Raw genomic sequence first — 26,137 nt, 5'->3', positions numbered from 1 at the left:
AGATCTGTGTTAAACAGGGATCTCCTTCCTTAGTAAATGGTGAAAACTAAAAAGACTTGATGTGGAATTTGTCTTAAATTTGTCTTAAAACTTATAAATTGTATTACAGTTTATTAAAATTAATTTATCTTGTGTTTTAAGCTACGGCTATAATTCCATCCATAATCTTTGAGCAAAGAATGAATCAAATGTTGATTTGGGGGGGTATAAATTTTTCAGCAAAAAATTGTGTCATGGCTCACTCTGTAGCCATTCTTTGTGCTTGATTTTCACAGCATGGTCTTACCAGGTGTCGTTTTTGCAAAATCATCCAAAGGCTTCATGCATTTTCACAGAGGTGTTCGTTGATCCATGGCAGTCAAATCGTGCCCTTTTGAGTGACTGCTGTGTCATCACCTCTGCCCTTTTTTTTCTTCAAATCAAGAATGGCCAGATCCTCATTTATCGATGGTTTTGCACAGAATTTGAATGCTTCTTCAGCATCGTTTTCACTTCATGAAATCCTGTAACTTAGGCACAATTCGCATTTTCACCTTGCAATCAATTTATACTTTGCAATCAATTTATTTGGGTTTTGCGTAGGTGGGCAAAGATGGACACCAGAGTTTAGCAGAAGGGGGCGTTGGGTGGGCACCACGTTTATAGATGGTCAGTTTTTTAGTGAACACCGTGTTATGATGTCTCTAACTGCCCTAAGGAAGCTACGTGACTGGGGGACTCAGGTACTGAATCCTAGGATAACAAGGACCCATGTGTGGTGCCCCTCATTTTATGTATCCAGATCCTTCTTCACAAAGAGTAGTGGAGGCAACATGCTTCATCTTCCTGGTCTCTGCTGGTTCCTCCTGGACCACATCTGGGACTCATCCTGGTAGGGTACATGAGCCTCTGAAAAGGACCAGCCAACTCTATCAAAAAGAGCTCCAGATTTAACCATACCCTCCTTAATTTGGTTTCCGGCAGCCTTCTCATCCCTGGACAGAGCATATAGGATTCAATCTGAGATGCCACTTTCCTGCCATTTTCCCTGGGGGCACCAGGCTGCAGGACCCAAGGAAGTGGTGAGCAATATTTAGGGACGTCCATTTCATTAAACACCTGTGGTCTTCCAAGACAGATAATAAATAATAATAGTAATAAGTAAAATGTGTTGAGTGCTTACTCTGTGCCAGGTATTGATGCAAACATTTCACAAGTATTATCTTACTTAATTCTCACTACCCTTTAAGTGCTACCCCCATTTTACAGTTAAGAAAATAGAGATGTAGAAAGCTGATTTTTTTTTTTTTTTTCCAGATCATACAGATGAGAAATTGCGAGTTGAGATTTGAATCCAGGCAGTCTGACTCTAGACCTCATAGTCATAACTAAGACTGTGTTGGAAACTAACTTGGCTTTTTTCTTCTGGGTTTGAATAATGCTGGGGGGTGTAGAATTGACTTGTTATAGGATAATCTAGCTCCTGTCCCACATTTGATAAGGGAAGAAAACTTGCCAAATGCAGCCTCCAAAATCAATAGCAAAGTGCCATACTGAAACTAACAAGTGTACTTTATGTTTACTCATGAATCCATTTTGAAAATTCTGTGCGTTAAGTCAAGAAACTCTCCGTCTTTTAGGAATTCAACCCCGAAAAAGCTGGTGTCTCTCAGTTTCAGGCATGGGAAGTATTTTCTCAAAGATGCCTCATTTCTTGAAACTAATAAAATAATTGGGTTGAACATGCTCAATGCAGACTTTCCCCTACCAGTGAGCCTTTTATAGCCACTGAAAAGTCACTTTTTGGGGGGCTCATTATCCCTCAAGATCCTGTGTCGCTCATTTACATTAGAAAGAGGAAGTTCATAAAAGCCCTTTCTTATTTTCTAACACGAGTTCAAATCAGGGGCCATTATCACCCTATAGAAAGACCCAAATGGCATATGGATCATTCTGGAGAAGGGGGTGAGCGCCTTTTAAGAGAATTGTTTTAGTTTTTGCAGGAAATTAATCAGAGGGACGGGCTTTGTGGAGCGGGGAGCAAATCTAATCTGTCCTTTGTTCGAATTTGCCTTGCTCCAATTCCTAGCAATTGTAGACAACATGCTCTTTTGTTCGGGAGACACTTGTTACATGCATAATTAGAGACTGCAGTAGCTGTGTTTAAAGAAAAACTGTTTTCCAATGTAATGTGTGATCTTGATAATAGTATTTTCATCAAAGGTAGCAATTACATTCATTAAGCTGGGACTGGCGTGGCGGCAAGGAAATTAAGTGGAAAGTGAATAAAAAGCTCCCCTTCCCCCACGTTATCTCCTTCTCTTTTTAAGTTGAAATGCACCATGGTGAGCTGGAACTGGGAAATACATAGTGCATATAAAAAAATAAAGTCCTCCTTAATCTTTCTGAATAATGACCCTGCAGATATCCTAGGGACGGCAACTATAGATGCACTTTTCAAATTAAAGGGCTTTATTCTCCCTTAATTTCCTATGCAAGTTTTAAACGAGCTCAACATACGATTCAGGTCTTTAAAGGCTGCAGGCCTCTTTAGGATTCATTCACTGTTCTTTGCACACATAAATTAATAGTTTTGTGTTCTCACAAAAAACACAACAAGGCATAAATCAACCAGTTTAGGAGAGAAATAAAGCCATTTGCCTATTTTTAATTACCCCTTTAACTATCATTTAGGCTGCCTTATACTTTAATTTTAAAGATGCTATAAATGAAGTCCACACGTGGAGGTGGAAACACATTATAGGAAAAGAGCGCCCCCTCCAGGTTCTTGAATCTCACTGTGTTGCTGTGAGAAATTTATTCTGGAAAAGAAAAAAAATCCCCCACATGTATGTGTGTGTGTGTATCTCCTCCAGGCAGATGCTCTGTGTCCCTCCCCCATCCCCCTGGATGAAAAGTCCTGCTTGCAATGCCTCAAAGGGTTTGATGATTTCAATTTTATTCAACAGAGCACAATGATAGCCAGACATTTCTGGGTAAAAGCAGATGGAAATATGCCACCTCCTATCAGCACCCTAGCTCTGGCCAATGTTTGACCTTAAAAGCTTTCTGAGAAAATGAAACCAGTCCACAAAAATCAATTGGGGACCCCTATTTCTTGTGATTGGGCATGCACAGCTCTGCGGCAAGAATCATTATCTCTAAATTGATTGACCCAAATGTCATGCAGATCACCTTGGAGTGGGAAGCCGAAGAGCTTGAACGGCCTGCGCATTTTCTGCTGGCTGCACAGCCAGATGCGGCAGTGGCCTTGATGGCTAACCTCTAACCAAGCAGGTCAGGGTATTCCACTCTTGGCTAAAGGAGTTGCCATCATTTGAGAAAAAGTGGGACTTCAGAAGTTTTTCAACTTTACTTTCTGACCTGCTCGTTAGCAGTTGATTTGACTTTATGAGACAAGGGTATTGAATGCGGAGCCAGGAGACCAGCCTGTGGTCCCAGCTGGTAATAAGAGCTAAGGTTTGTTGGATGGCTTACTATCTGCCAGGTACTTGGCTGGGGCTCACACGCATTGTATATCTCATTCCTCACAGCAAGCCTTCGAGGGGGGCGTTGGTATTATTTCCATTTTACAGTCAAGAAAATAAAACCTTAGAGAGGTCAAGTAAGCTACCTCGGTCTGTATAATTAAGACATCGTGGACCAGACATCCGTACCCTGCAGTCTGATATCAAAGCCCAACCTCTTGGTCACGAGAGCAGGGGCTCTGGCCTTTCCAGACTCAGGTTCCCTGGACATAAATAAGGGGGTAAGTTGACAAAGCCCTAGGGTCCCAAGCAGCTCGACATTCACCACTACAAGATTTCTCAGAAAACCTTTCAAGTTATCTTGTTGCGGCAGCTAGTTTGCTTTGGGGGGGCTTCCTTTGAAAAGCCATATGTAGTCCCCAGAGCAGAGAGAGGACAGAGCCGGGTACCCAAGGATCACAGGCAGCTGAAGCTGCCAGGAGGTGGCCCAGTGACAGGTGATGGGTGTGGATCTTGGTCCACCGACTCAGGTGAGCAAGAAGGAAACGGCGCATTGAGGCTCAGCGTTCGGGGACGTTTTCTGATAATCATTCCCAATTACCCTCCACCCAAGCCCTCTCTCCTGCTCCCTTGGCAGTAGTAGATCTCAGTTCAACGTGACAAATTCAGTCACTTCTGGTTCATCAAACAGCCTCGGTTTGTTCTTAAGACTTAGCCCTGTTCATTTAAAAACTGCAGTCTCATGTCCATTTTGAGGCTCGTGTGTCCCGAATCTCAGCAATGGCCCTGCCTGTCTCGTGTCTCTAACAGTTTGTGGCGTGTGTGTGTGTGCGCGCGCGTGTGTGTGTGTATGCGTGCACGAGGGAGAGTGCAGGGTCTCTCTTGACTTTTTCCTTTTTCCCTCTGGTGCTGGGGGTGGTTATGAGTTGGGGATGAAGGAGGGGGGGCCCTGGGCAGGTGCTGTCTCTCCCCTCCTTGACTTTGTACTCCTTCTCTATGTGCATGTTATGAATGAGGGCTGGCTGTCAAGGGGACTTGCTTCCTGGGCCTTGGGGGTCTCTTGCAAGAGTGGCTGCATTTTACTGCTGGCTCTTTGCATTCCTCCTCCGTGCATACCTCTTTGTCCTCAAGGGAAAAGAGTGTATAGAAAGATGGTATAACACAATCCCATCTTCCTCCTGGGCCAGCTGTCAGGCCTGGGGGCACGAGCAGCATCCATCTTCCTTAACTTTTTGGAACCAAGAACTCGAGACGGGGTGGTCCTGACCCTCTCTTGGGGGTTCCCCCATTGTGCCAAGGTTTCCTGGGTCTCTTTTCTCCTGCTTTTATGGGGAAAATCAACAATTCACTGGCTAAGTAAGGTGTCCAACTGGGAACAAAATGCCAGGCTGCGTTCCTTGTAGGATCCTCAACCTTGGATTTGGGGTGGTAAAGCACCCCTTCCTCCACTCTGGTGGGTGGCCTCCCCTCATTTTGAAGGTGGTTTACTGAACTGGTGCCTCTCTGAGGCCCCGGGGGAAGGTGGCTGGTCCTACCCCTGGGGGTTTTCTGAACTCAGAATATGAGGTACTTAGGTATGGTGACCTTATAATTTATCGCCCAAATTGGAAGGCTCTTTTGAAAATGAAGGATGGCATTATTAATAATCATTCCGAGACAGCAGACATGACCTGGGACTGTCTGGGGAGACGGAGACGTATGGTCCCTGATCCTTGAGCACCTCTGGACTCTAGCTCCAGTTCTGGAAAAGGGAAAAATCACATCCTACACCCTCTATACCATCAATCAGTGTGATGTCAGCTCTGAGCCCCATCCTAACAAATTGATGGGTATCCAGCTTTGTTCAGGGCTCCTTTCTCAGGAGCTCTGTCTGGGTTCTGGGGTCTCACGCAGGGTCAAAGTGCCTCCGTCCTCTGCCATACCACCTGCCTCCACGAGAGATGTCTCTTCTCCTGGTCCCGGGCCCTTCCTTCCAGATGGCTCCTCTGCCGTGTGTGAACCTGCTTGTTGTTCAGCATCTTTTGTGAGGCCAGAGGGCTCTGCCCAACATCCGGCCTCTTGGTGTCCCGAATACCCTTCCCTCTGGCACACATTTCCAGGCTGCTAGTCTAGGTCCCACGTGGGGCATGGAAGGCCTCTCTTTCCTCTTCCAATCTGAAGAAATCCCTCTTTAATTTGGGGCAGATTCATTTGGGGCAATTCTCTTCAAGACTTATTTTCCACATTGGATTTAGGTTTCTCCTTTCCTTCAAACCCCTTTTGTCCATTGAAAATGGGGACAAAAATCGGGAAAGTGCTGCTACCAGCCTTGTGGGAGGCACCGAACATAGAACCTGCATAAATGGGGAGAAGAGAAAGGAGAAAATGCCAAAAAAAAGGAGCAATAGCTCCCCAAATTAATCTTTCCATACTGCGTCAAAGCCACAAGTTCTTGGAGACCAGTAAAGTGTGCTTGGCCAGGCGCCCTGGACGCCACTTGTTCTTCTGCGGAAGCAGCTGCTCCATCTTCTAGAGCCACAGAGACCTATAGAACTTTCTGCAATCATTGAAATGCCCTATATCCACACGGCCCAATATGGTAGCCACTAGCCAGACATGACTAATGAGCACCTGAAACAACTGAGGAATTGAATTTTTAATTTTATTTAATTTTAATTTAAATAGCCACATGTGGCTAGTGGCTCTCATACTGGACAGAATAGTTCTAGAGAAATCATTGAAGAGGGGTGATAATAACCCAACTTGCATTTAAAAGACTGTCTCAGGCTGCTATGGAAAATGGCTTGGATACTGGGGAAAGTAGAAGCTGGAAGCCAATTAGGAGGTGACTACACTGTTCCCAGAGAGAGATCATGCTTCAGATTGGACTAAGGTACTAGGAGAGGTAGAAAGATCTAGAGACATTAAGAATTATTCTGGAGGTAGAACTGGTGCAGGAGGCCCACTGGTTACTGGGTTTCTGCATGCCACTCTGAAGACCCCGTTTGCAGTTAAACAGATCCACTCTCGATGGTCATTTCTGAACCACTCATTAATCCTCAAAGAGCCCTTGAAAGAGGACATATCTTCTCTCAGAGGGGGATGCAGGTGGTTGCCATATGTACTGGGTTGAATAGTGTCTCCCATAATTCAGGTCCACCGGGAACCTATGAATGTGACCTTACTTGGAAATAAGATCTTTGCAGATATAATCAAGTTAAAGCGAGGTCACACGGGATTAGGGTGTGCGCTAAATACAACATGCATGACTGGTGTCTTTGAAAGAAGAGGAACATTCGCATAGAGCACAGCAGGCCACGTGATGATGGAGGCAGCGATGGAAGTTGTGCGGCCGCGAGCCAAGGAGCTCCTAGGATTGCTAGCGACCACCAGAAGCTCAAAGAGGCAAGGAAGCGTTCTTCCCCAGAGCCTCCAGAGGGGATATGGACCTGCTGACACCTTGACTCCATACTCCTGGCCTCCAGAACTGTGAGAGGATGTATTTCTGTTGTTTTAAGCCACCCAGTTTATGGTGTTTTGTTACGGCAGCCCCGGGTAATAGAGCCAACCAGCCAGCATCCACTCCCTGTTCCTGCCTAGCAGACCTAGATTTTGCTCTGGTAACTACCCTCCTCCAGTATCCATGTACCTAAGGAAGTGGACCTTTCCTGGGTGGGTGCTCCTTTGCCCTAAAGGTAATACTACTTTCTTGCCAGGGATGATTTTGGAATGAGTATGGGACTCAAAATTGGCCTGGAGGATAAGAAGAGAAACCTGTGGCGGACTCTTCTTCCATCATTCCTCGAAGCTCTTCTTCCCCTGGACATTGTTGTGTTAAAGGGCAACACCTGCAGCTGTGGCAGCACCCTGGCTACCTGCCTGAGGATGATGTCGTGGAAGGATGGCAGAGGACAGAGATGGGAAGACCCTGGGCTTGATAACTTTGCTGAGCTGAGGAAGCAAACAGCCCTGGGGTCCCCAGGACTCTGGGGTTCCAAGCTCTGTGAGGTGACTGAGACAAGGCTCATACCTCCTCCATCCAAGTGGTTTATCAAACTCCAAACACCCTGAGAAGAGTGTTGGCAAATGCCATTGTCCCTATCTGGTTGATTTTCCAAATGATGTGTTAGTGTCCCCAGTAACTCCCAGCTGGCCCCCACTTGAATGAAGACAGTGAGTAAAAGAAAGGAGAAACATTTACCAAGCGGCTGCTCTCTCAAGAAAAAACACTAACCAAAGAGCGCTTCCTGTCTGGCCATCCATCCTGAGGATACGTTTTCTCAGCATCTGGCCTCAGCTGTTTTGGAGGCTGGGGCAGGGGTGATGCCTTGGTCTGCTCAGGCTAAACTGGGTGGCGTATAAACAACAAACATTTATCTCTCACTTCTGAAGGCCGGCAAGTTCAAGATTATGACGGCATCAGGTTCGGTGTCTGGCAAGGACCTGCTTCCTCGTTGACAGCCGTCTTCCCGCCGTAACTTCTCGTGGCTGGAGGGCCAAGGGGTCTCAGCCGGTCCTTTTGTAAGGGCAGTAATCCCATTCAAAGCACCTTCTAGCGGCCCCACCTCCTAATACTTTAACCCACTTTGTGGGTTAAGATTTCAATATATGAACACAAACATTCAGTCCATAGCAGATGGGAAAGATTCTTTCCCTCTTACCCCAAATTAGGTAATTCCGTCAAAACCTTTCATGGTTTCTTGCTTCTCCCTTGTGTCCCTGGCTATCTCAAAAGTTCCTCTCATCCAGAAAAAAAAGTGTATCTCCTAATTTCAGAAGTCCTCACAACCCACCTGACTTTTAATTCCCCAAACTTATTTTGACATATTTCTCCTCGTTTTCTCCTCCCTAGTAAGGGTAACCGAGTCCTCCTTTGGTCTAAATGTCCTCAGCGCCCATGAACTCAGGCTCAGCTGCAGACAAACCTTCAGCTCAGGGCCCGAGCATCCCGCAGACGTGCTCCCAAGTCCGTTTTCCTTCTCCAGGCCCAGGACCGCCGGACGCTTTCCCTTTGAATGTTCTTCTCCTTCCCTCCCACCCCCACAGCCAGCATCACCGGGCATTTCCTGACTCTTTCTAGCTTCCTGAGCTTGCCTCCTTGCTTGTTCTTGAGATTTGGATTCCCTTTTACCCCACATCCGAAAGCCAGTACCTAACGATTCTTGGCTCCAGGTCTCATCTCATCCTTCCCTTGTCAAGAATAAAAACGCTGGGGGGGAATTCTCTGGCGGTCCAGTGGTTAGGACCCCGTGCTTCTACCGCAGGGGGCTCGGGTTTGATCCCTGGTCAGGGAACTAAGATCCCGCATGCTGCGCAGCGTGGCTGAAAAACAAAGAATAAAAGCATTGGACTCCTTTCCTCAGAGTGCCTGCACCTCTACCCAAAGGCTATCAGCTGCTTTTAGGATAAAGCTGGATGGGAAAAGGGGGCAGAGCCTCCACTTTCTCTCTGGTCTTGAACCTGACCTCCCAGTCAAGGCTGAGAAGTAGAAGCTTTGCTTCAGATATCACATGCCTAGTTCACACACTGGGAATGGCCGTGGTGGTATCCAGCTCTGCTTTCCTTGTGTCAGGAACCAAATCTTAGAACTAACAACCTATATGAAGATGTGGCAACAGAAGCAATTTTAAAACTAGATACAGGAGTTTAACTTATTTCATCACAGTTCCAAGAATTTGGCAAGGTGTCTTGGAGCATTTCAGAATGATGTGTTCCGCGAGTATTGTATGGATATTCTCAATGTTAGTACCGCACTTAGACCTGGGCAAGCGGACCTGCTGCCCCGGGCCCTGCATTTCATAAACCCGCAACAGTCCCTGTATTCACTGGGCTCTGGGGCTCATGCTGGCACATGGTGACCTGAGCCCTAATCATCCACTCTCATGACTAACACCTTTCAAGTCATGGGGGACCGCATCTCCTCTGCCCAAAGTGCCTGAAACAAAAGGAGCCTGAATCCTGATGAGGACAATATCAGAGACACTGCTTTGGAGGTGAGGAAGATTTGCTTAGGGAAAAGACAAATTCACTAACTTGTCAAATCCTTCCTCTTGGAAAACAATAGTGGGATAGATCCTTGCATAACCAAGGATCATTTCCCAAAGCACAGAGCTTCCCTTTTCTGGCTTCTCTGTGTTCCAATGGACAGTTCCAGAAGTTCCCATGAATTGGCATAGCTTTCCAAGTTTTACATGGTGGCTGACAACATTTTGTTAATACTAGTAATTCACACGACTTTTAACTTTATGTATGTATGTCTACATGTAACATGCATGGCCTGTGACACCAATTCATTACATTAACTGATGGACACAATACTAGAATTGTGGATGGTCTTCTTTTTTATAAAAAGTATTTAATAACTAATTGAAATTTCAAAAATCAAAATTAAAAATTAAGTTTTATTTAAATAACAAAAAATTTATATAAGTTGGAATTTTATTTGGCCTGTAAAATTTATTTATTTATTTATTTATTTATTTATGATTTTTGGCCGTGTTGGCTCTTCGTTGCTGCGCACGGGCTTTCTCTAGTTGCGGTGAGTGGGGGCTACTCTTCGTTGTGGTGTGTGGGCTTCTCATTGCTGTGGCTTCTCTTGTTGCGGAGCACGGGCTCTAGGCGTGTGGGCTCAGTAGTTGTGGCTCGTGGGCTCAGTAGTTGTGGCGCGAGGGCTTAGTAGTTGCAGCACACGGGCTTAGTTGCTCCACAGCATGTGGGATCTTCCCAGACCTGGGATTGAACCCGAGTCCCCTGCATTGGCAGGCAGGTTCCCAACCACTGCACCACCAGGGAAGTCCCTGGTCTTTTAATATTAATAATTTTGAGTACTTTAAAAGAAAAATAACTTTTGGAAACAGATGAAAAAGAATTTAAATTTTGCATTAACTTTAATTTACATTTTTTATGAAGGTACATTCTTTAATTAATTAATGAATTTCACCCTCTTTATTAATTAAAAAAGTAATTACCGATTAAAACAATAAGACTAGGGGAGTTCCCTGGTGGCCTAGTGGTTAGGATTCTGGACTTTCACTGCTGTGGCCCAGGGTTCAATCCCTGGTCGGGGAACTGAGATCCTGCAAGCCATGTGGTACAGCGAAAACTTAATTAATTAATTAATTTAAAAAACCCCAACAAGACCATAGCTGGGCCTCCGGTGGTAGGCTAGCCCCAGGCCCAGGGACATCAGGGCCTGGCCTCCTCACCTTCAGAGAACACTTGCAGACATGCTGGCAGGGGAGATGTTCTCTCTTACACAGGGCATGCTGAAATTACTGTGGGAAAGCCATAAAGTGAGGTAGTAAAAATGCAAGAGGAAATAGGGGCCAGTAAAATGTCAGAAGTGAAGGGCATAGGACAATTTCAGAAGAACATAAGAGAAAAATGAGTCTTGAGAGAAATTACAGAAAAGCCTCAAAACCAACCCAGCTACCTGAGAGCACTCTCTTCTGGCTGGTACCAAGGAAGCATGAGGATTTTCTTTCAAGACATATTCCTTTTAGATGCCTGTGGACATTCTGACTTTTGCATAATCACATGAAGCTCTTTCCTCTACGGGGCCAGTGGTGAACACTACAGTATTTGATTTGGATTCAGCTTCTTCTTCATCTATATTATTAGTCAGAGATGATGAAATAAACTTGTTTTGAAATTTCTACTCTTCTGGAGATTGCCCTGGATTGCTGAAGCCCAATAGAAATTTCAGCCAAAAAATCTGCTGGAATGAGGCAAACATTTGTATAAACTTAGGGTCAACTGAGGTGAGAGGTGTGTTAACCCCAAGACAGCATGAATGTCCAACAAATGATGCCTTCTTGGAACACGACAGTAGATGAACGGAGCCTACATTTTTTAATGCTGAAAAAACAACATCCATGCCTTTCTATAGCCAGTTTTTTTTCTTTTGTATAAATTTTTTTAAAATTGGGGTATAGTTGCTTTACAACGTTGTGTTAGTTTTTGCTTTACAACGAAGTGAATCAGCTATATGTATACCTATATCCCCTCCCCCTTGGACCTCCCTCCCATTACCACTGCCCAATTCCACCCCTCTAGGTCACCACAGGGCACTGAGCTGAGCTCCCTGTGCTATCCAGGTTCCCACTAGCTAGCTGATTTACACATGGTAGTGTATATATGTCAATCCCAATCTCCCAATTCATTCCCCCCCGCCTCCCATGTTCACACGTCCATTCTCTACGTCTGCATCTCTATTCCTGCCTTATAAATAAGTCAGAAAGAGAAAAACAAATACCGTATATTAGCACATATATGTGGAACCTAGAAAAATGGTACAGATGAATCTAGCCAGCTTTTAATGTTGGTACATTTCAATCTGAGTAATTCCCAAGACTTCTTGCCCATTGGACAAGTGCAGAGTTGTTTCAGTCTCAAAAATGCCCTTTATTACAAAATACACTTAAAATGAGCTTAGCAGCAATCAATAAGTATATCCTTAGCCTTTGTCTACTTGGAAAAATCAATTGTATTGAAAAGATGGAGTATTAATGTGCAAAGGAACTGCACATACATTATACAGTGATAGGTTTCTGTTGTATGACTGAGTGCAAAATAAGGCAAGGGACTCACAGAAGCTGTCCACTCAACCAGATGTGCTCCCCCCAGACTCCCCAACCCTCCAAAGGTGCAAAACCTTACAACTCTGGTATTACTTTATTGTGTTTATATCTCCAAGAGGAAAAAAATCCATTTCTCTCTAAGAGAAATTATTAGATTTAAAAACACCGAATCTAAGGTAATTTATCTCATCAGTAGTTTCTTCATTAACTCTCTTGCTAACAAAGGTGAGGTCTCATTAATGCAGGCCCCACCGAGTCTCCTATTTTGGGGTGGGAGAATTGCAATGAACACATTGCCCAAAATTGCTTTTGGTTCCACAGAAGTAGGTGCACAGCTTCTAGCTGGAGCAAGGCTTCTCACTAGCGCCCCAGAAGACTGACTGGTCACCTGCAATGAGCGAGTCACCTCTGGACTTGGTAGAAGGGAGGGGGAGGTGCCCTGCCCGCTCCTTCCACTCTGCCCCTCTAAGCAAGTGGGGTGTTTGGGGAGTTCTGGGTTTGCTTAGTCGTTCCTGCTATATTGGGGGGCTGCAGAAGCTGAAAAGGAACATGGACTCTGGGGCTGGAATCCCTTGAACACTACTCGTTTTAGTATGTGATGAAAATGCTCTGGGGGATTGTGACATAGGCAGATTCCAGGCCCAGTGATCTGACCGGTAAATCAGGAAATCTTCCTTTTTACAAGGAGCTCTGATGCTATGGGGGCAGAAGGCCCAGGAGAAGGCTGTTTCACTGTTCCCAAGACCTTCACCTGTCTTTATACCACTAGCAACTATTTACACTGTCTCCTAGACCTCAACCTCCCACCTTAATCCTCCTGCGATTTAGATATAAATTTCCAAGAGGCGGCTGGACATCTTTCTGGAGGAGATCTGAAAATAAACATCACTATCTAATGACGAGGAAGTTCTGGGACTGGTCCCTGGTCTGCACTTTTAAGACCAGAAGTTATTCTAAAACACAGTGAGGACGTTAGTATGGAGGATAGAAGAGGTGCAATGGTAGAATCTTGATAAATGGTAGAATTTCCACGTACGGGAAAAGAAACCAAGAGTCAGCCAAAAGTAGACATTTTGTCAAAAAGCAAAGGAAGCAGGGCTTCCCTGGTGGCGCAGTGGTCGAGAATCCGCCTGCCGATGCAGGGGACACGAGTTCGTGCCCCGGTCCGGGAAGTTCCCACGTGCCGCGGAGCGGCTGGGCCCGTGAGCCATGGCCACTGAGCCTGTGCGTCCGGAGCCTGTGCCCCGCAACGGGAGAGGCCACAACAGTGAGAGGCCCGCGTACCACAAAAAAAAAAAACAACAACAACAACAACAAAAAAGCAAAGGAAGCAGAATCTTAGAAGTGGGGTATCCAAAGCTATGGATATAATCAGCCACGAATTAAGGGTAAAAAGATAACTTTAAGAACATGGTTTAAACTCACTGACAAAAGTGAACGTCAAGCAAAAAGGGATTAAAGGATCAGGCGATGAGTACGAGGGGTTGGTGCAGGGAGAATGGAGCAGCGGCTCACGGAAGCTTATCCTTTAAGGATGGGGAGACCCGAGCACTTCTGTAGATTGAAGCAAGGAGCCAATCGGGCTAGATAGGCTACAAATGAAATTCAGAGAGAATAATAATAACCCGAGTTCCTAGGGGAGGTCTTTTCTTTTTTTCTTGGTGTGACACCCTGACTGACCAACTTGAGTAAAATCAGACTTAGGAGGCACTACTTTCATCATGGGCTGGCAAACTTTTCTTTACGCCTCGTGGGCAAGAGGCAAAATTAAGGAGATTATGCACATATTTATATACCATTTAAAATGTTAAAAAAAAAATCTAGTTTGCAGGTCATAGGCCCTAGTTTTGCCCACCCAATTTAAACCTGGGTCCTTGGACTTGAGATGCTTTGAAATTTTTTTTCTTGTCCAAGAAAATATTATGTTTGAATACCTCAGATTGAATCACATAAAATCAAATTACAACTAAAGACAAGATGCTAATCCCAAGGCCAGGGCGGATGGTCCAGTTCATACCCGAGTGTGAGAAGTGCGCCCAACCCAACCCAACCCGGGGAAGTCCCTGCTCAGCAAAGCAAGACACACACTGCTTTTCGTGGGAGGGTCTTTCAACGTGGTCAGTGCTATTTACCCACAGAGGTCAAACCTTCAAGGGATTGTCAGACCCCTTTTCTGTCCTCTCTGTGTCAAAGTCTTGTCTCCCGTGTGGCCGAATGGAGCTGCCTACGTGGCTGTGGCTATTTGAGAAAAGCAGAAAAATTGGTTAAAGGGGAATTGATGCACAAGAGTGAAAAATTTCCATAACCCTATACACAGCTTTATTTTCAATTACACAAGATTATATTTACTTTATTACAATTGCACAATATTATAAAAATTCAAACAATCTAGATGATGCCAACGACCTTCATGCCATCTTTTTGGCCCCCACTCCCCGCGCAGCCCTCAGTGGGATGACTGTATTTTCCCAGTTTATTCCAAGAATTTATATACATGCTTGGACTTACAGAAATATATAGATTTGTACTGTTCTCCACAAATCTTATGTGATTTGTTATTTTCTTAAACAATATAAGCGGGTGATGATTTAACCTCAGAACGTGGGTCTTATTCTTTTAAACTGCTGCACAGGATTGCAGTGTGTATGTCCATGATTTATATGTTCTCCCACCTAGCCATTTCTAATTTTTCACTACTACGAACTATGCAGTCCTTAAAGTCCCTGACGTGCCTTCTTGTCCATCCTCCCAGAAGCACTGACTAAAACAGCTCAGTTTCCCATACTTTTATCGACAATTTGTAATGTATACCTTTATTTTCCAATTAACCAAGGTTATTTAAAGTTATGAGCTTTTTTGCATCCTATATTTTGGTTATTTACTTCTCATTGTGTACAGTGAATGTTGCCTGTAAGTCCGTCTTTTTGGAATTTGTAGAAGTTTCCTTTGTGGCAAAATTCTAAATTAGACAATTCATTTGCATTTGAAAAGTTCTCTCTCTCTCTCTCTCTATATATATATCAAACTTGTTAATTATGCTACCCAATCCCTCTCTATCTGTTCTTACCATTTCCTACTTGACTTGATTTCTAAGTCAGAGGCTGTGATTATGGCTTTGTCAATGTTTTCACTGTATTTTTATTTTTTGTTTTGTTGTATATAGTTCCTAACTACGTTGTTAGAGACATAAACTTCATGACTATTGGACCTTCTTGGTGAAGTCTTCCTGTTTTATTATGAGATATCCTTTTTTGTCCTTTAAAATTATTTTTGCCTTTAATTGATTTTTAAAAAAATATATTTATTTATTTATTTATTTTTGGTTGCGTTGGGTCTTCGTTGCTGCGCGCAGGCTTTCTCTAGTTGTGGCGAGCGGAGGCTACTCTTCGTTGTGGTGCGCGGGCTTCTCATTGCAGTGGCTCCTCTTGTTGCGGAGCACGGGCTCTAGGCATGCGGGCTTCAGTAGTTGTGGCTCACAGGCTCAGTAGTTGTGGCTCATGGGCTCTAGAGTGCAGGCTCAGTAGTTGCAGCACACAGGCTTAGCTGCTCCGTGGCAATGTGTTCCCTGCATTGGCAGGCGGATTCTTAACCACTGCGCCACCAGGGAAGCCCCTAATTCAGTTTTGATTGCTGTTCCTTCTTTCCTTTTAGTAGCATTTGTATGGTCTTTTTCCTTCTCTTTATTTCAACTTTCCTGTGCTGCTTTTTTTAGATGTTTCTAACGTTATGTAGCTGGGATTTAAATTTTCCTTTTGTGCCATCTTGACATCTTTTATTTCTAACAGGTGAGTTTAACCCATTTATACCTATAAGTCCTACTATGTTTGGCTATATTCTTGCCTTATTTTGTTTTACACTTACCATGATTTCTTTGAAAAAAAAAAAAGTTTCGTAAAGTTAGTTTTTTTTCCCTTTATAATGTGAGCTATCCATACAAGTGATGGCAAATCAAACATCCTACAGCCACCCACTCAGATTTGCATCCTGCTTGTCTTTCTTCCTACCTCAGGGTGGCTTTTTTTTTTTTTTTTTTTTTTTTTTGTCCACTGCGCCACCAGGGAAGCCCCAGGGTGGCTTTTTGATGGCTGTGATGGAGATGATGTTTTTTTGGTGGTGGGGTATTTCCGTAGTTCCCTTTTCAGTACCTTTCTCATCCCTCTACTGCAGCGGTCCCCAGCCTTTTTGGCACCAGGGACTGGTTTCGTGGAAGACAATTTTTCCACGGATGGGGGCAGGGGGGATGGTTTCGGGATGATTCGAGTGCATTACATTTACTGTGCACTTTATTTCTATTATTATTACACTGTAACATACAATGAAATAATTATACAACTCACCATAATACTGACAGGAGGTGGCGCTCAGGCGGTAATGCGAGCAATGGGGAGTGGCTATAAATACAGATGAAGCTTTGCTCGCTCACCTGCCACTCACCCCCTGCTGTGTGGCCCTGTTCCTAACAGACTAAGGACCGGCATCGGTCCATGGCCCAGGGGTTGGGGACCCCTGCTCTACTGCACCTTCCTGCTGCCCTATCCACCTACTCTCCCGTTCTGAGAACACAGATTTTCCCACCACACCTATTTATTTCTTTTACAGGCCATGTCCTCAGCTAGCTTCTCTGCTTGAAAAGATCTGAAACAATCCCTGAAGAATTATTAGCTCATAAAGGGCTAGTTGGCAGTGGCATTTTACTGGAAGACTCCTGAAAATTAACAAACCTTAAAGACCCAAAGGAATGAATCTGGGAGGGCCTATCATCAGCCAGACTGCCCAAGTTTGAATCATTTCTGTCATCAATAAGCAATTTATTTCCTTCTTCACGCCTCAGTCTCGTTGCCTTTACAATAGGCTAACAAGAGCACCTACTCTATAGGGCTGTGAGTTACTATGTGTCAAGAGCACGAATAATGGCTGGCACACGATAAGAGCTCAAGAGAGCTTAGTGCTATTTTTATCATTCCAACAGAGCTAAAGAAATACTTTTGCATAGGGTTGCCCTCGGTGGTTTTCTATGTGTGAGGATACACCAATGAGAACAGAAAAAAGACACCTGACATAAATACATTTCGATAAGAATGTGGTCTTACTCATCTTTGCCTGGCAGCTTGGAGTCCATAGCACCTTGGGCCCCTGGTCACAGTGACTGCTCGGCACAGGTCACTGAATGACAAATGAAAACAGGGACTAATATCTAGATTTCTAAAATAATGTAGGAAATAATGGGGAACAGATAGGCTGAAATCTCCTATAAGGTTAGACAATAGCGTATTACTGAGTAAAAGGTTCAACGATATAAAATTTCCAGAAGTACTACTATAAACATGGGCATAAATATCAGCTAGATAAGAGTTATACCGTGAAGATGTGCTCCGAAGAAGTGACCTCTCTATTGAAGAGCTGCTTATTTTGTTTTTTAAAAAAGGGAGTCCCTCTGGTAAAATTTTATTTAGCATGAAGAATTTAAAGCTGAATTATAAGACCTCTTCCCTGAAAACAAACAAAATTGGTTTACATGAGAGTCAAGCTATCAGCTTGGTAAACAGAGGTGTTGTGTCTATCTTGCAGGAAGGTTACATTATTTTCTTACTTCTTCTGTATGTATAACAAACAATTTTGCTTTATTAGAGTAGCAAAAGTCTCCAGTTAGTGCTTTATTTTTTCATTCTCCATAGAATACTGATGTTGTAACACTGATTACAGTCTGATACGTACCATTACAACAAAAGTTTCACTTTATGAAAAATCAGCAAGGATATAACTAGTGCATTTACTAAAACACATCATAATCATAAAACCAAGTGATCACACACAATAATCTTTACATCTGACATACCAGCTACATCCTAGGAGAGCCAGTGTTTGGCAGGTGACTAATATATGTAAGTTACGACACTGATCAATCTTAACACTTCTGAAATGTTAATTCTTTATCAGTTAAACCTAAAATAAATCAATAGAGTATTGAAACATAACAAGGATGAAATCCAAAATTTGTTGAACAGAGACAGTAGTAAAGAGTAGGAAGAGCACTGAATTGGGACCTAGTACATTTGGATCCTTGTTTTATCTTTGCCCTGGATAGATGACCTTGGGCAAGTATTCTAGGCTATATGAATCCTTCACTCTTAAATGAGAGAGTTGGCTGGACGGTTCTCTAAACTCTTTCTAGATTTAGCTTTCCACAATTCTAAAATCTTTGACACCAATTCATTTTTGTGTTGTAAAGTGAAATGTCTAACAATACTAACTTGGCAGTTGGGTTGAGTCCAGCTCTGCCACACAAATACGACTTGTTGCTTGTGTTCAAGTCTCTTCCTTCTGAGCCCCATGACAGCCCTGTCCTCAAATTAGCAAAAAGTAATGACAGGTTTCAGGAGGTAAACAAGCTTGTCCTCCACTAGACACAAACTCAAGACCCCCAAAGTCATGGTTATTAAGAAAAGCTATAATGGAAGAACTATGGGGAAAACGCACAACATCCTCTTTGGTAAACAGTACAATAACACAATTCACTAATAGAAGAAGGCAGGTACAGATATTAATTACAATACATAAATTAAATTTCAACTATTATTTGTGAACCTGCACAAAAAATATACACACAATTAGAACTCTATCAATATGAACTATAAATTCAAGGTCTAGATGTACACGGGAGCCTCTCTCATGCTGCTAATCTGAAAGAGGCTTATTGTAGTTTCACGTGTTTGTAACTCTACAGGAGGAAGCTGGGATTCTTTTTACTAACGTTGGCTTCTATTCCGTTATCTGAAAAGTCCACCTCTCTCACATAATCACAGAAATTAAAGATGTCCAAGCCCCCCTTTAGGGCATTTCCTCCATCCCCTACTTTCCTTATCAGATTACTGTCTGTTTGTTCTAAAACAATGAATGACTGGCTTCCATCAGCCCTATCCGAAAATCAAGTAGACTTTATCTCTTTTGATCTAAGGTCTAAATTTGTCCATGTTTCTTCCTAATATTTTAATGTAATTCCTATCTCAACTGTATTTACACAATTCTGAATATTTAACTATGGTATCCATTATAGAAATTAACCCAATTCAATGAACATGAATGTGCAAAGCAAAATTACTTTGAAAATGTCAAGTTTTCTTAACAAACATTATCCTTTCATTAAAGTACTAAAGTGCTTCCCTTTTGACAGCAGTGATTACTTTAAGCAACTGTATGAGCCTTGAAACATTTTCCAACATCTCTAACCCATGCCCCCTTCCAGAAAATATAAAACACTCACCCTTCACTGTCCTCCTCCCTCCCGAGGGGACTGAGGACCTGTACCCTACAAGGTCTCTCTGACTGAGAATCCCTGATACTGAAGAAATGGCATCACCAGCCGTATATTATGTTGAGCTTTGCTTTTCCGTAATTTGTCTGTAAAACAACAGATTTATTTGTGCCTTCCCAGAAATATCATTTTTTATATTACCAAATATGCTCTTCGAACTCTACAGCTCCCTTCCATCCCTCATTCCTTACAAGATTTTAATATACTTCTTTATGGGGACAAGACATCTCCTCTTGAGAATCACTGAACCAAAATATAATTTCTGAATTACTATTCATGATAAAGCTCAATAACTAAGTTTGAGAAAACAGTATTCAATTTAAAGACAGAAAAAAATGAATATTACAATATTGAGTACATTCTAATTATTAAACCAAATTACTTAACCTTCATACTTGAAAACTAACGTAGAGACTTGTTTTCAAAATGACCTACTGAAACCATAATGAAATGCACACCTTTCATACTGGCCAATTATAGTAACAAATTATATGGCTTTCCTTTGTTGAAATGCTTTCTTCGATTATATAAACTAGTTATACCCTCATTTTCCACTCATTTTCAGATATTCAGAACTAAAACTTTTAGATTTTTCTAAATAAATTTTTATCAGTTGCTACCTAGTTTAGCAACTTAGAATCGAATCTATTTCTTCTATAGAATTGCCAACTATCACAAACGTCTCTCTGACTGATGCACAATGACAGGGATATAAAATACTCATGTCTGCAAAAAATACTTATATTGTCTTTATTTTTCCAAATTCTGACAGAGTGAAATTCTGTATACCCTGAAGCTAAAATGATAATGCATATAGTTTTAAAAATAGTTTTGGAGAAAATATGGATGCATTTCTTCCCAAAATTTAAAAATGATTTTCTGTGCCTAAGTTAAGCAGATTGGAAAGAGGAGACAGGAAAGGTCTACCTCCAGATCCAAGGTGAAGGGCCTAAATAAAATCATTCAATGCAGCCCCCAACAAGGCACAATAGTTTAAAATTTTACACCAGTGACACCAGGGAGGGGTCCCACTCCCGTGGCTGTCAGTATTCTGAATCTATGCACTTTGCAATGGTGTTCAGCTGGATATTTGAAGTTCCTTCATATATTGTACCTTAAACAAAGGGGGAGAAAAGGAACAATTAGGAGTGGAGCCATGGTTAAGAGTCTATACAAGAAACAGCTCTGCAAACATTACCTCTGCATTTACTGTAAAACTTTACCAGGAACACTGCCCAATGTCCCCTGAATATGGTACTATTTGACAAGGTAATTCTGCCTAAGAGATAACAATTTTCTATTTGGTTTACAGATTTCCAGAATCGGTATTAAACAGTTGGAAGTTTTTTGTTCCTAAACTATCAACACACAAGCCTGGATGGCTCCTCAGGAACAGGCAGCTTTCATAACTGCTGCTTCTATTTTCCCACCTGGCAGTGAAGCAGCGGGATGCTCAGGCTTGGGTAGGCACTTAGCGTCTAAACTTAGAACTGAGCTTCACACAACAGCATTAAACTAATAGAAAATATTAACATTTTTAGTAAAAGAAAAATTAAGACAGTAGATTTTGTTGTGGTTTTACTGAAAGGCCTTCAGAGGCCTTGAGGCATTTAAAAAGGAAATTTGATGTTTTAAATATATATATATATAAATCTATTTTTTTGAAGCAAGAAGTAGGGGAAAAAAACCCAGCCACAAGAAAAGGAGAGCCAATAAACATAATAACTGAGGAGATTAAAATTGCCTTCGCCTACGTACCAGTAATAAAAAACATCAAACAGATACAACAGCCTAAAACACCTACAGAGTCGAATAAAACAAAATAAATGTAAAAACTCTGTTTACCAATCTTCGCATCTCGGAAGTATTTTTCCACAGGGTAATTTTTGGTGTAGCCTACTCCTCCCATCCACTCGATACATTTGCCAGTTATGAGGCCCGCAATCTACCAAAAGGCAGCAGCAAATCACATGTTGAAGCCACATAACTTATGCATTACAAACACTCCTGTAGAATATTCTTAGTAACATGGATTCACTGTTATTGGCAGTTGGAAGGACTGACGTCATTTTATAAATTAGCACTTCTCCTTAGTCCCATTCTCTATACATACCATTTATGCAAAATACCCTATTAATTCACAAAATTTTTCTTAAGAAAAATATTTTCTTAAGAAAATTAGGCTATTTGTTTAGACTCATACTTGTCGACAGGTATCATTTACTCAGCAAATGTACGTCAAGGGCCTCCTTATGTCACCCCCTCTGACAGCCACAATGGTGAGGGGTGGCCAGTCACTCACTGCCCTTTTGGTCCTGCTGGTCATTCAGAGACAGACATTGAATCGCAATCACCAAAACTGAAAAACTGTATGGGGCCAGAGAAGAGCCTGCTAGGGAAGCTGCCATGACCTAGATGGGGGATAGGTGAGGAAATTACAGCCTCGCTGAGAACCAAAGGATGAGTTAGGGGACATTTCAAGCTGAGGAATGACACGTGGAAAGGCTCCAAGGGGAAAATGGGTTCGTCAGCCTCAAGGGCCTGAGGGCCAATGGGCTGGGATTGGGGTGACCTGTAAAAAGCGAATGAAGGGCAGGCGGGTCGCACATGATGGTGAGCAGTTTGAATAACGTACTGGCCCCCAAAGATGCCCACAGGAGAACCCCCAGAAAGTGTAAATATGCATCACCTACATGGCATAGAGACTTGCAGGTGTGATTAAGTTAAGAACCTTGAGATGGGGTGATGATCCCAGACTATCTGGGTGGGTCTCATGTAATCCCAAGGGTCCTTATAAAGGGAAGAGGGAGGCAGACAAGACGGCGTGACCACGGAAACAGAAAGCAGTCAGATCTGAACACCCTACACTGCTGGCTCTGAAGACGGGAGGGAGGGGCTATGAGTCCAAGAAACAGAGTTGGCTCTAGAAGCTGAAAAAGGAAATGGATTCTCCCCTAGAGCCTCCAGAAAGGCAGCTCTGCTGACACGTTAATTTTATCCCAGTGAGACTCATTTCAGACGTCTCACCTCCAGAGCTGTGAGATAATAGAATCGTACTGTCTTAGGCCACTAAATTTTTGGTAATTTGTTAAAAGTAGCAATAGGAAACGAATAAAAAGGTCCCATTTGTTGTGAGGAGCCACTGACGGGTTTAAAGCTGGAGAGTGGCATGGCCTCATGGACACCTTGAAAAGGGACACTGGATGGGAGAAAGCAACAGGGGGAAACAAGAGGTTAGAAGGTGACTCCAGTGGTTTGGTAAAGAAACGGCACAGCTTGGACTAGACAGGTGGCAGTACGAAGGGAGAGAAAAACAAATTCAAGAAATATTTAGGGGGTTGAATCCTCAAAACGGAGGATGGGTTCAACTGGGGGATGAGGGAAAGGAGGGTGTCAAGCGGACTCAGGTTTGCGACTGGCGTCGGGGGGAGGTGGGTAGGTAAAGCAGAAGCGGGATCTATTAGTCTGGAACTCAGAAGGGAGGCTGAGGCAGAAGATTAAATCTGGGGGCAGAAGAGGTTAAATAAATATTTGAAGCCAGGGAATGACTAAGACATACTGCCGGAGCTGGGAGAGAGCAGCCCAGTGATGAGGCTAAGCTTCCACCAAAGTCCAGTGTGTTACATGTAGAATGCACGTGCATGAGCAGGAAGCATCAACACATGGACAGTCCCTTCTTGGGCATTTTTATTTCACATTATCTCCAGGGCATTCACTTCGTCCCAACCATCGTTCAGCTGAGAGGCTCACCCAGGGATTTACAGTGGGCCTTCTACCTGAACTGGGTGCCTCAGTTTCCACCTAAGAGCCTAAGAAAACATGGAGACCTCACAGAATCAAAGCACCTCCCTACGGCAGCTTTACTTTTTTGCATTTCTGGTGTAGAAACTAGAAAGTTCATGTTATTTTACTTGAAAAAAAAATGCATAACCAACATTTCTAAATGAAGAGGTTAATAAATAAATATCTTTAAAAAAAATAAAAAGACTGACTTTTTTTCTTTTTTCTTTTTTTTTTTTTACCTCTGATGCATAGTACTTGGCCATAGATGATTCTTTAATGAATGGTCTTCCAGCTTCTAAAAGCCTTGCAGCGTTGTATGTGAGTAATCTTGCAGCTTCTAGCTGGGTGGCCATGTGAGCCACTTGGTGTTGGAGCCCCTGTAACATTCAGGCCCAAGGTAGAGAACTGTGATTTCCGAAAACAGCTCATTGTCAAAGTCCTGCCTGGATGTGGAACACTGACAGATTCAAAATACACCCGTCCAAAAATTCACATTCATTTAGCAAGCATAGTTTAAAATCTGCAATCTAAAATAAACCACTACAGGGACCTCCCTGGCGGTCCAGAGGTTAAGACTCCGCGCTTCCAATGCAGGGGGCCCGGGTTCGATCCCTGGTCGGGGAACTAAGATCCCACATGCCGCAACTTCTGAGCTGTCGCGCCGCGACGAAGACCCAGCGCAGCCACAATAAATGAGTGAGTGAATGAATGAATGAATAAATAAATAATAAAATAAACCACTACGTGTTTTGCTCCTTTAAAAAATTTCAGGGGCTTCCCTGGTGGCGCAGTGGTTGGGAGTCCGCCTGCCGATGCGGCGGACACGGGTTCGTGCCCTGGTCCGGGAAGATCCCACATGCCGTGGAGCGGCTGGTCCTGTGAGCCATGGCCGGGGGCCTGCGCGTCCGGAGCCTGTGCTCGGCGGCGGGAGAGGCCACAGCAGTGAGAGGCCCGTGTACCAAAAAAAAAAAAAAAAAGAAAAAAAGTAGAGAAAAAAAAAAAATTCAAAGTTCAGGTAATTGTTAACTGCCAAGATTTAAAAAATAAATGATCACAAAATTAGGTTTAGGGCTTCCCTGGTGGCGCAGTGGTTGCGCGTCCGCCTGCCGATGCAGGGGAACCGGGTTCGCGCCCCGGTCTGGGAAGATCCCACGTGCCACGGAGCGGCTGGGCCCGTGAGCCATGGCCAATGAGCCTGCGCGTCCGGAGCCCAGCAACGGGAGAGGCCGCAACAGAGGGAGGCCCGCATACCACAAAAAAAAAAAAAAAAAAAAAAATTAGGTTTAAAAATTTGACTTATTTTTAATAATGTATCAAACACTTAAAACATTTACCTGATTCTGAATCACCCTAGACGGTACAGAATGTTATCTTTATTTTACAGATGAGGCAGTTGAGGTTTGGAGAGGTGAGGTAACTAAAGCTAGTAACAGTAAGACAAAGAACCAGGATTCGAACCCAGGAAGTCTGACTCCAGACCCCATGCCCTGGAACTCTGAAGCAGTGAGGAGGCAGCTCCCAAGTGCTCACCAAGGTATTCTGCATCATGCCATAGCCAGGCCTCAAGGACTACTGCTCTGCCCTTGGAGAAGGTCAAGGCAGGCACAAGTATATGCACCAAGATCTATTCCTTCCTCTCTGTGCCTCTCCCATTAAAATCCCCCAGGGGATTCCCTTACAGCTTTGTAACGAAGCTCTTCATTAATGGAAAGAGGGAGAGCACAGCACTGTAGGAAGATGGTAATAATTATATACCTGAAAATCAAATATTCTTTTGCCAAATTGTTCCCTTTCTTTAATATACGGAATAGTGTAGTCAAAACATCCTTGAGCCAGTCCCAGCATCTGTTGAAAAAAAAAAAAAAATCAGAATTTCTTATTTTTTATAAGTTTATGCTCTTAATTATTCAAGTTATGAAGTTATTCAAGTTATGAATGCTTTTTACAGGCAAATTGAAAAGTTGGGGTAGGGAAAGGACTAGAGATACCGAGATGGTGAGGTCTAACGTTAATGACCTTCATCCACTGCATTTATAGAACTTAAGTTCTAGTAATTGGGAGAAAATTTGCGTAATTTCCTGTGAAGAAGAGCACATTTGATTCTAGGAGCTAAATCTCCTGGTGTGGCTGTGCTCATGCACCCAGGTTACTTTTTGGGATGCTTCTCCCTTAGGCTTGAGTCTCCAGGCACAAAGTAAGCCTCAGAAATTTTGCTCAAAGACTGGCCTCAAAGACTGTAGAATAGCTGCCTCTAGTCCTTCTAGAAGTCAAGTGTGCAAGGTCACTTCTGGTCTTCTTTTGTATATGATCAGGATTAACAAGAGCTTTGGCGGGTAGGGCATCAGAACATAAAAGAGCAGCGTTCCTCAACCCTGGCAGCACATGAGAATCATCTCAGGGAGCTCAATAATGGGGGTGGGCTGGGGGGGAGTGGTGAGTGTGCCCTAAACACCAGCATTCTAAAAACTCTTTAATGTTTTAATGCACAGCTAGAGTTGAGGATAACTGCACAGAGGAGCTGGTAAAAACATCAGTTTATACATTTCAAGAACTAATCAGGATGTGGTGACAGTTTTAGCTGGACTGTCTCATTGCAAACTAATCTCCGTAACAATGGAATGACTCAAGCTTAGAAACTGTTTCTAAATTCTAACCTTAGGCAGCCATTAAATCACTATCTACTTACAGATGGCCAAGAGGCACATGAAAAGCTGCTCAACATCACTAATTATTAGAGAAATGCAAATCAAAACTACAATGAGGTATCACCTCACGCGGTTAGAATGGGCATCATCAGAAAATCTACAAACAACAAATGCTGGAGAGGGTGTGGAGAAAAGGGAACCCTCTTGCACTGTTGGTGGGAATGTAAATTGATACAGCCACTATGGAGAACAGTATGGAGGTTCCTTAAAAAACTAAAAATAGAACTACCACACGACCCAGCAATCCCACTACTGGGCATATACCCAGAGAAAACCATAATTCAAAAAGACACATCCACCCCAATGTTCATT

General features: G+C 43.1%; 1 protein-coding gene across 5 annotated transcripts in view; it reads right to left on the bottom strand.

The window, feature by feature from the left end:
• Nucleotides 1-13,401: 13,401 nt before the first annotated feature.
• ACADSB (acyl-CoA dehydrogenase short/branched chain) overlaps nucleotides 13,402-26,137 on the bottom strand; it is a 39,983-nt gene continuing 27,247 nt past the window's right edge. For 4 of the 5 annotated variants that reach the window (XM_024121240.3, XM_024121239.3, XM_028482136.2 and 1 more), the window contains 4 exons: nucleotides 24,876-24,965; nucleotides 23,360-23,497; nucleotides 21,183-21,282; nucleotides 17,660-20,451 (listed from right to left, as the gene is read on the bottom strand). In XM_024121240.3, the coding sequence (XP_023977008.1) occupies nucleotides 20,381-20,451; nucleotides 21,183-21,282; nucleotides 23,360-23,497; nucleotides 24,876-24,965 (399 nt within the window). In that variant the 3' untranslated portion in view covers nucleotides 17,660-20,380. Of the gene's footprint in view, nucleotides 14,264-17,659; nucleotides 20,452-21,182; nucleotides 21,283-23,359; nucleotides 23,498-24,875; nucleotides 24,966-26,137 lie in introns of those variants that run through there. The other variant, XR_003677791.2, reaches the window with a different exon arrangement.

The sequence above is a fragment of the Physeter macrocephalus genome, chromosome 20 (assembly GCF_002837175.3).
Source record: "Physeter macrocephalus isolate SW-GA chromosome 20, ASM283717v5, whole genome shotgun sequence".
In the NCBI taxonomy this organism is placed as follows: domain Eukaryota; kingdom Metazoa; phylum Chordata; class Mammalia; order Artiodactyla; family Physeteridae; genus Physeter; species Physeter macrocephalus.
This window is presented reverse-complemented; position numbering and strand designations above follow the sequence as displayed.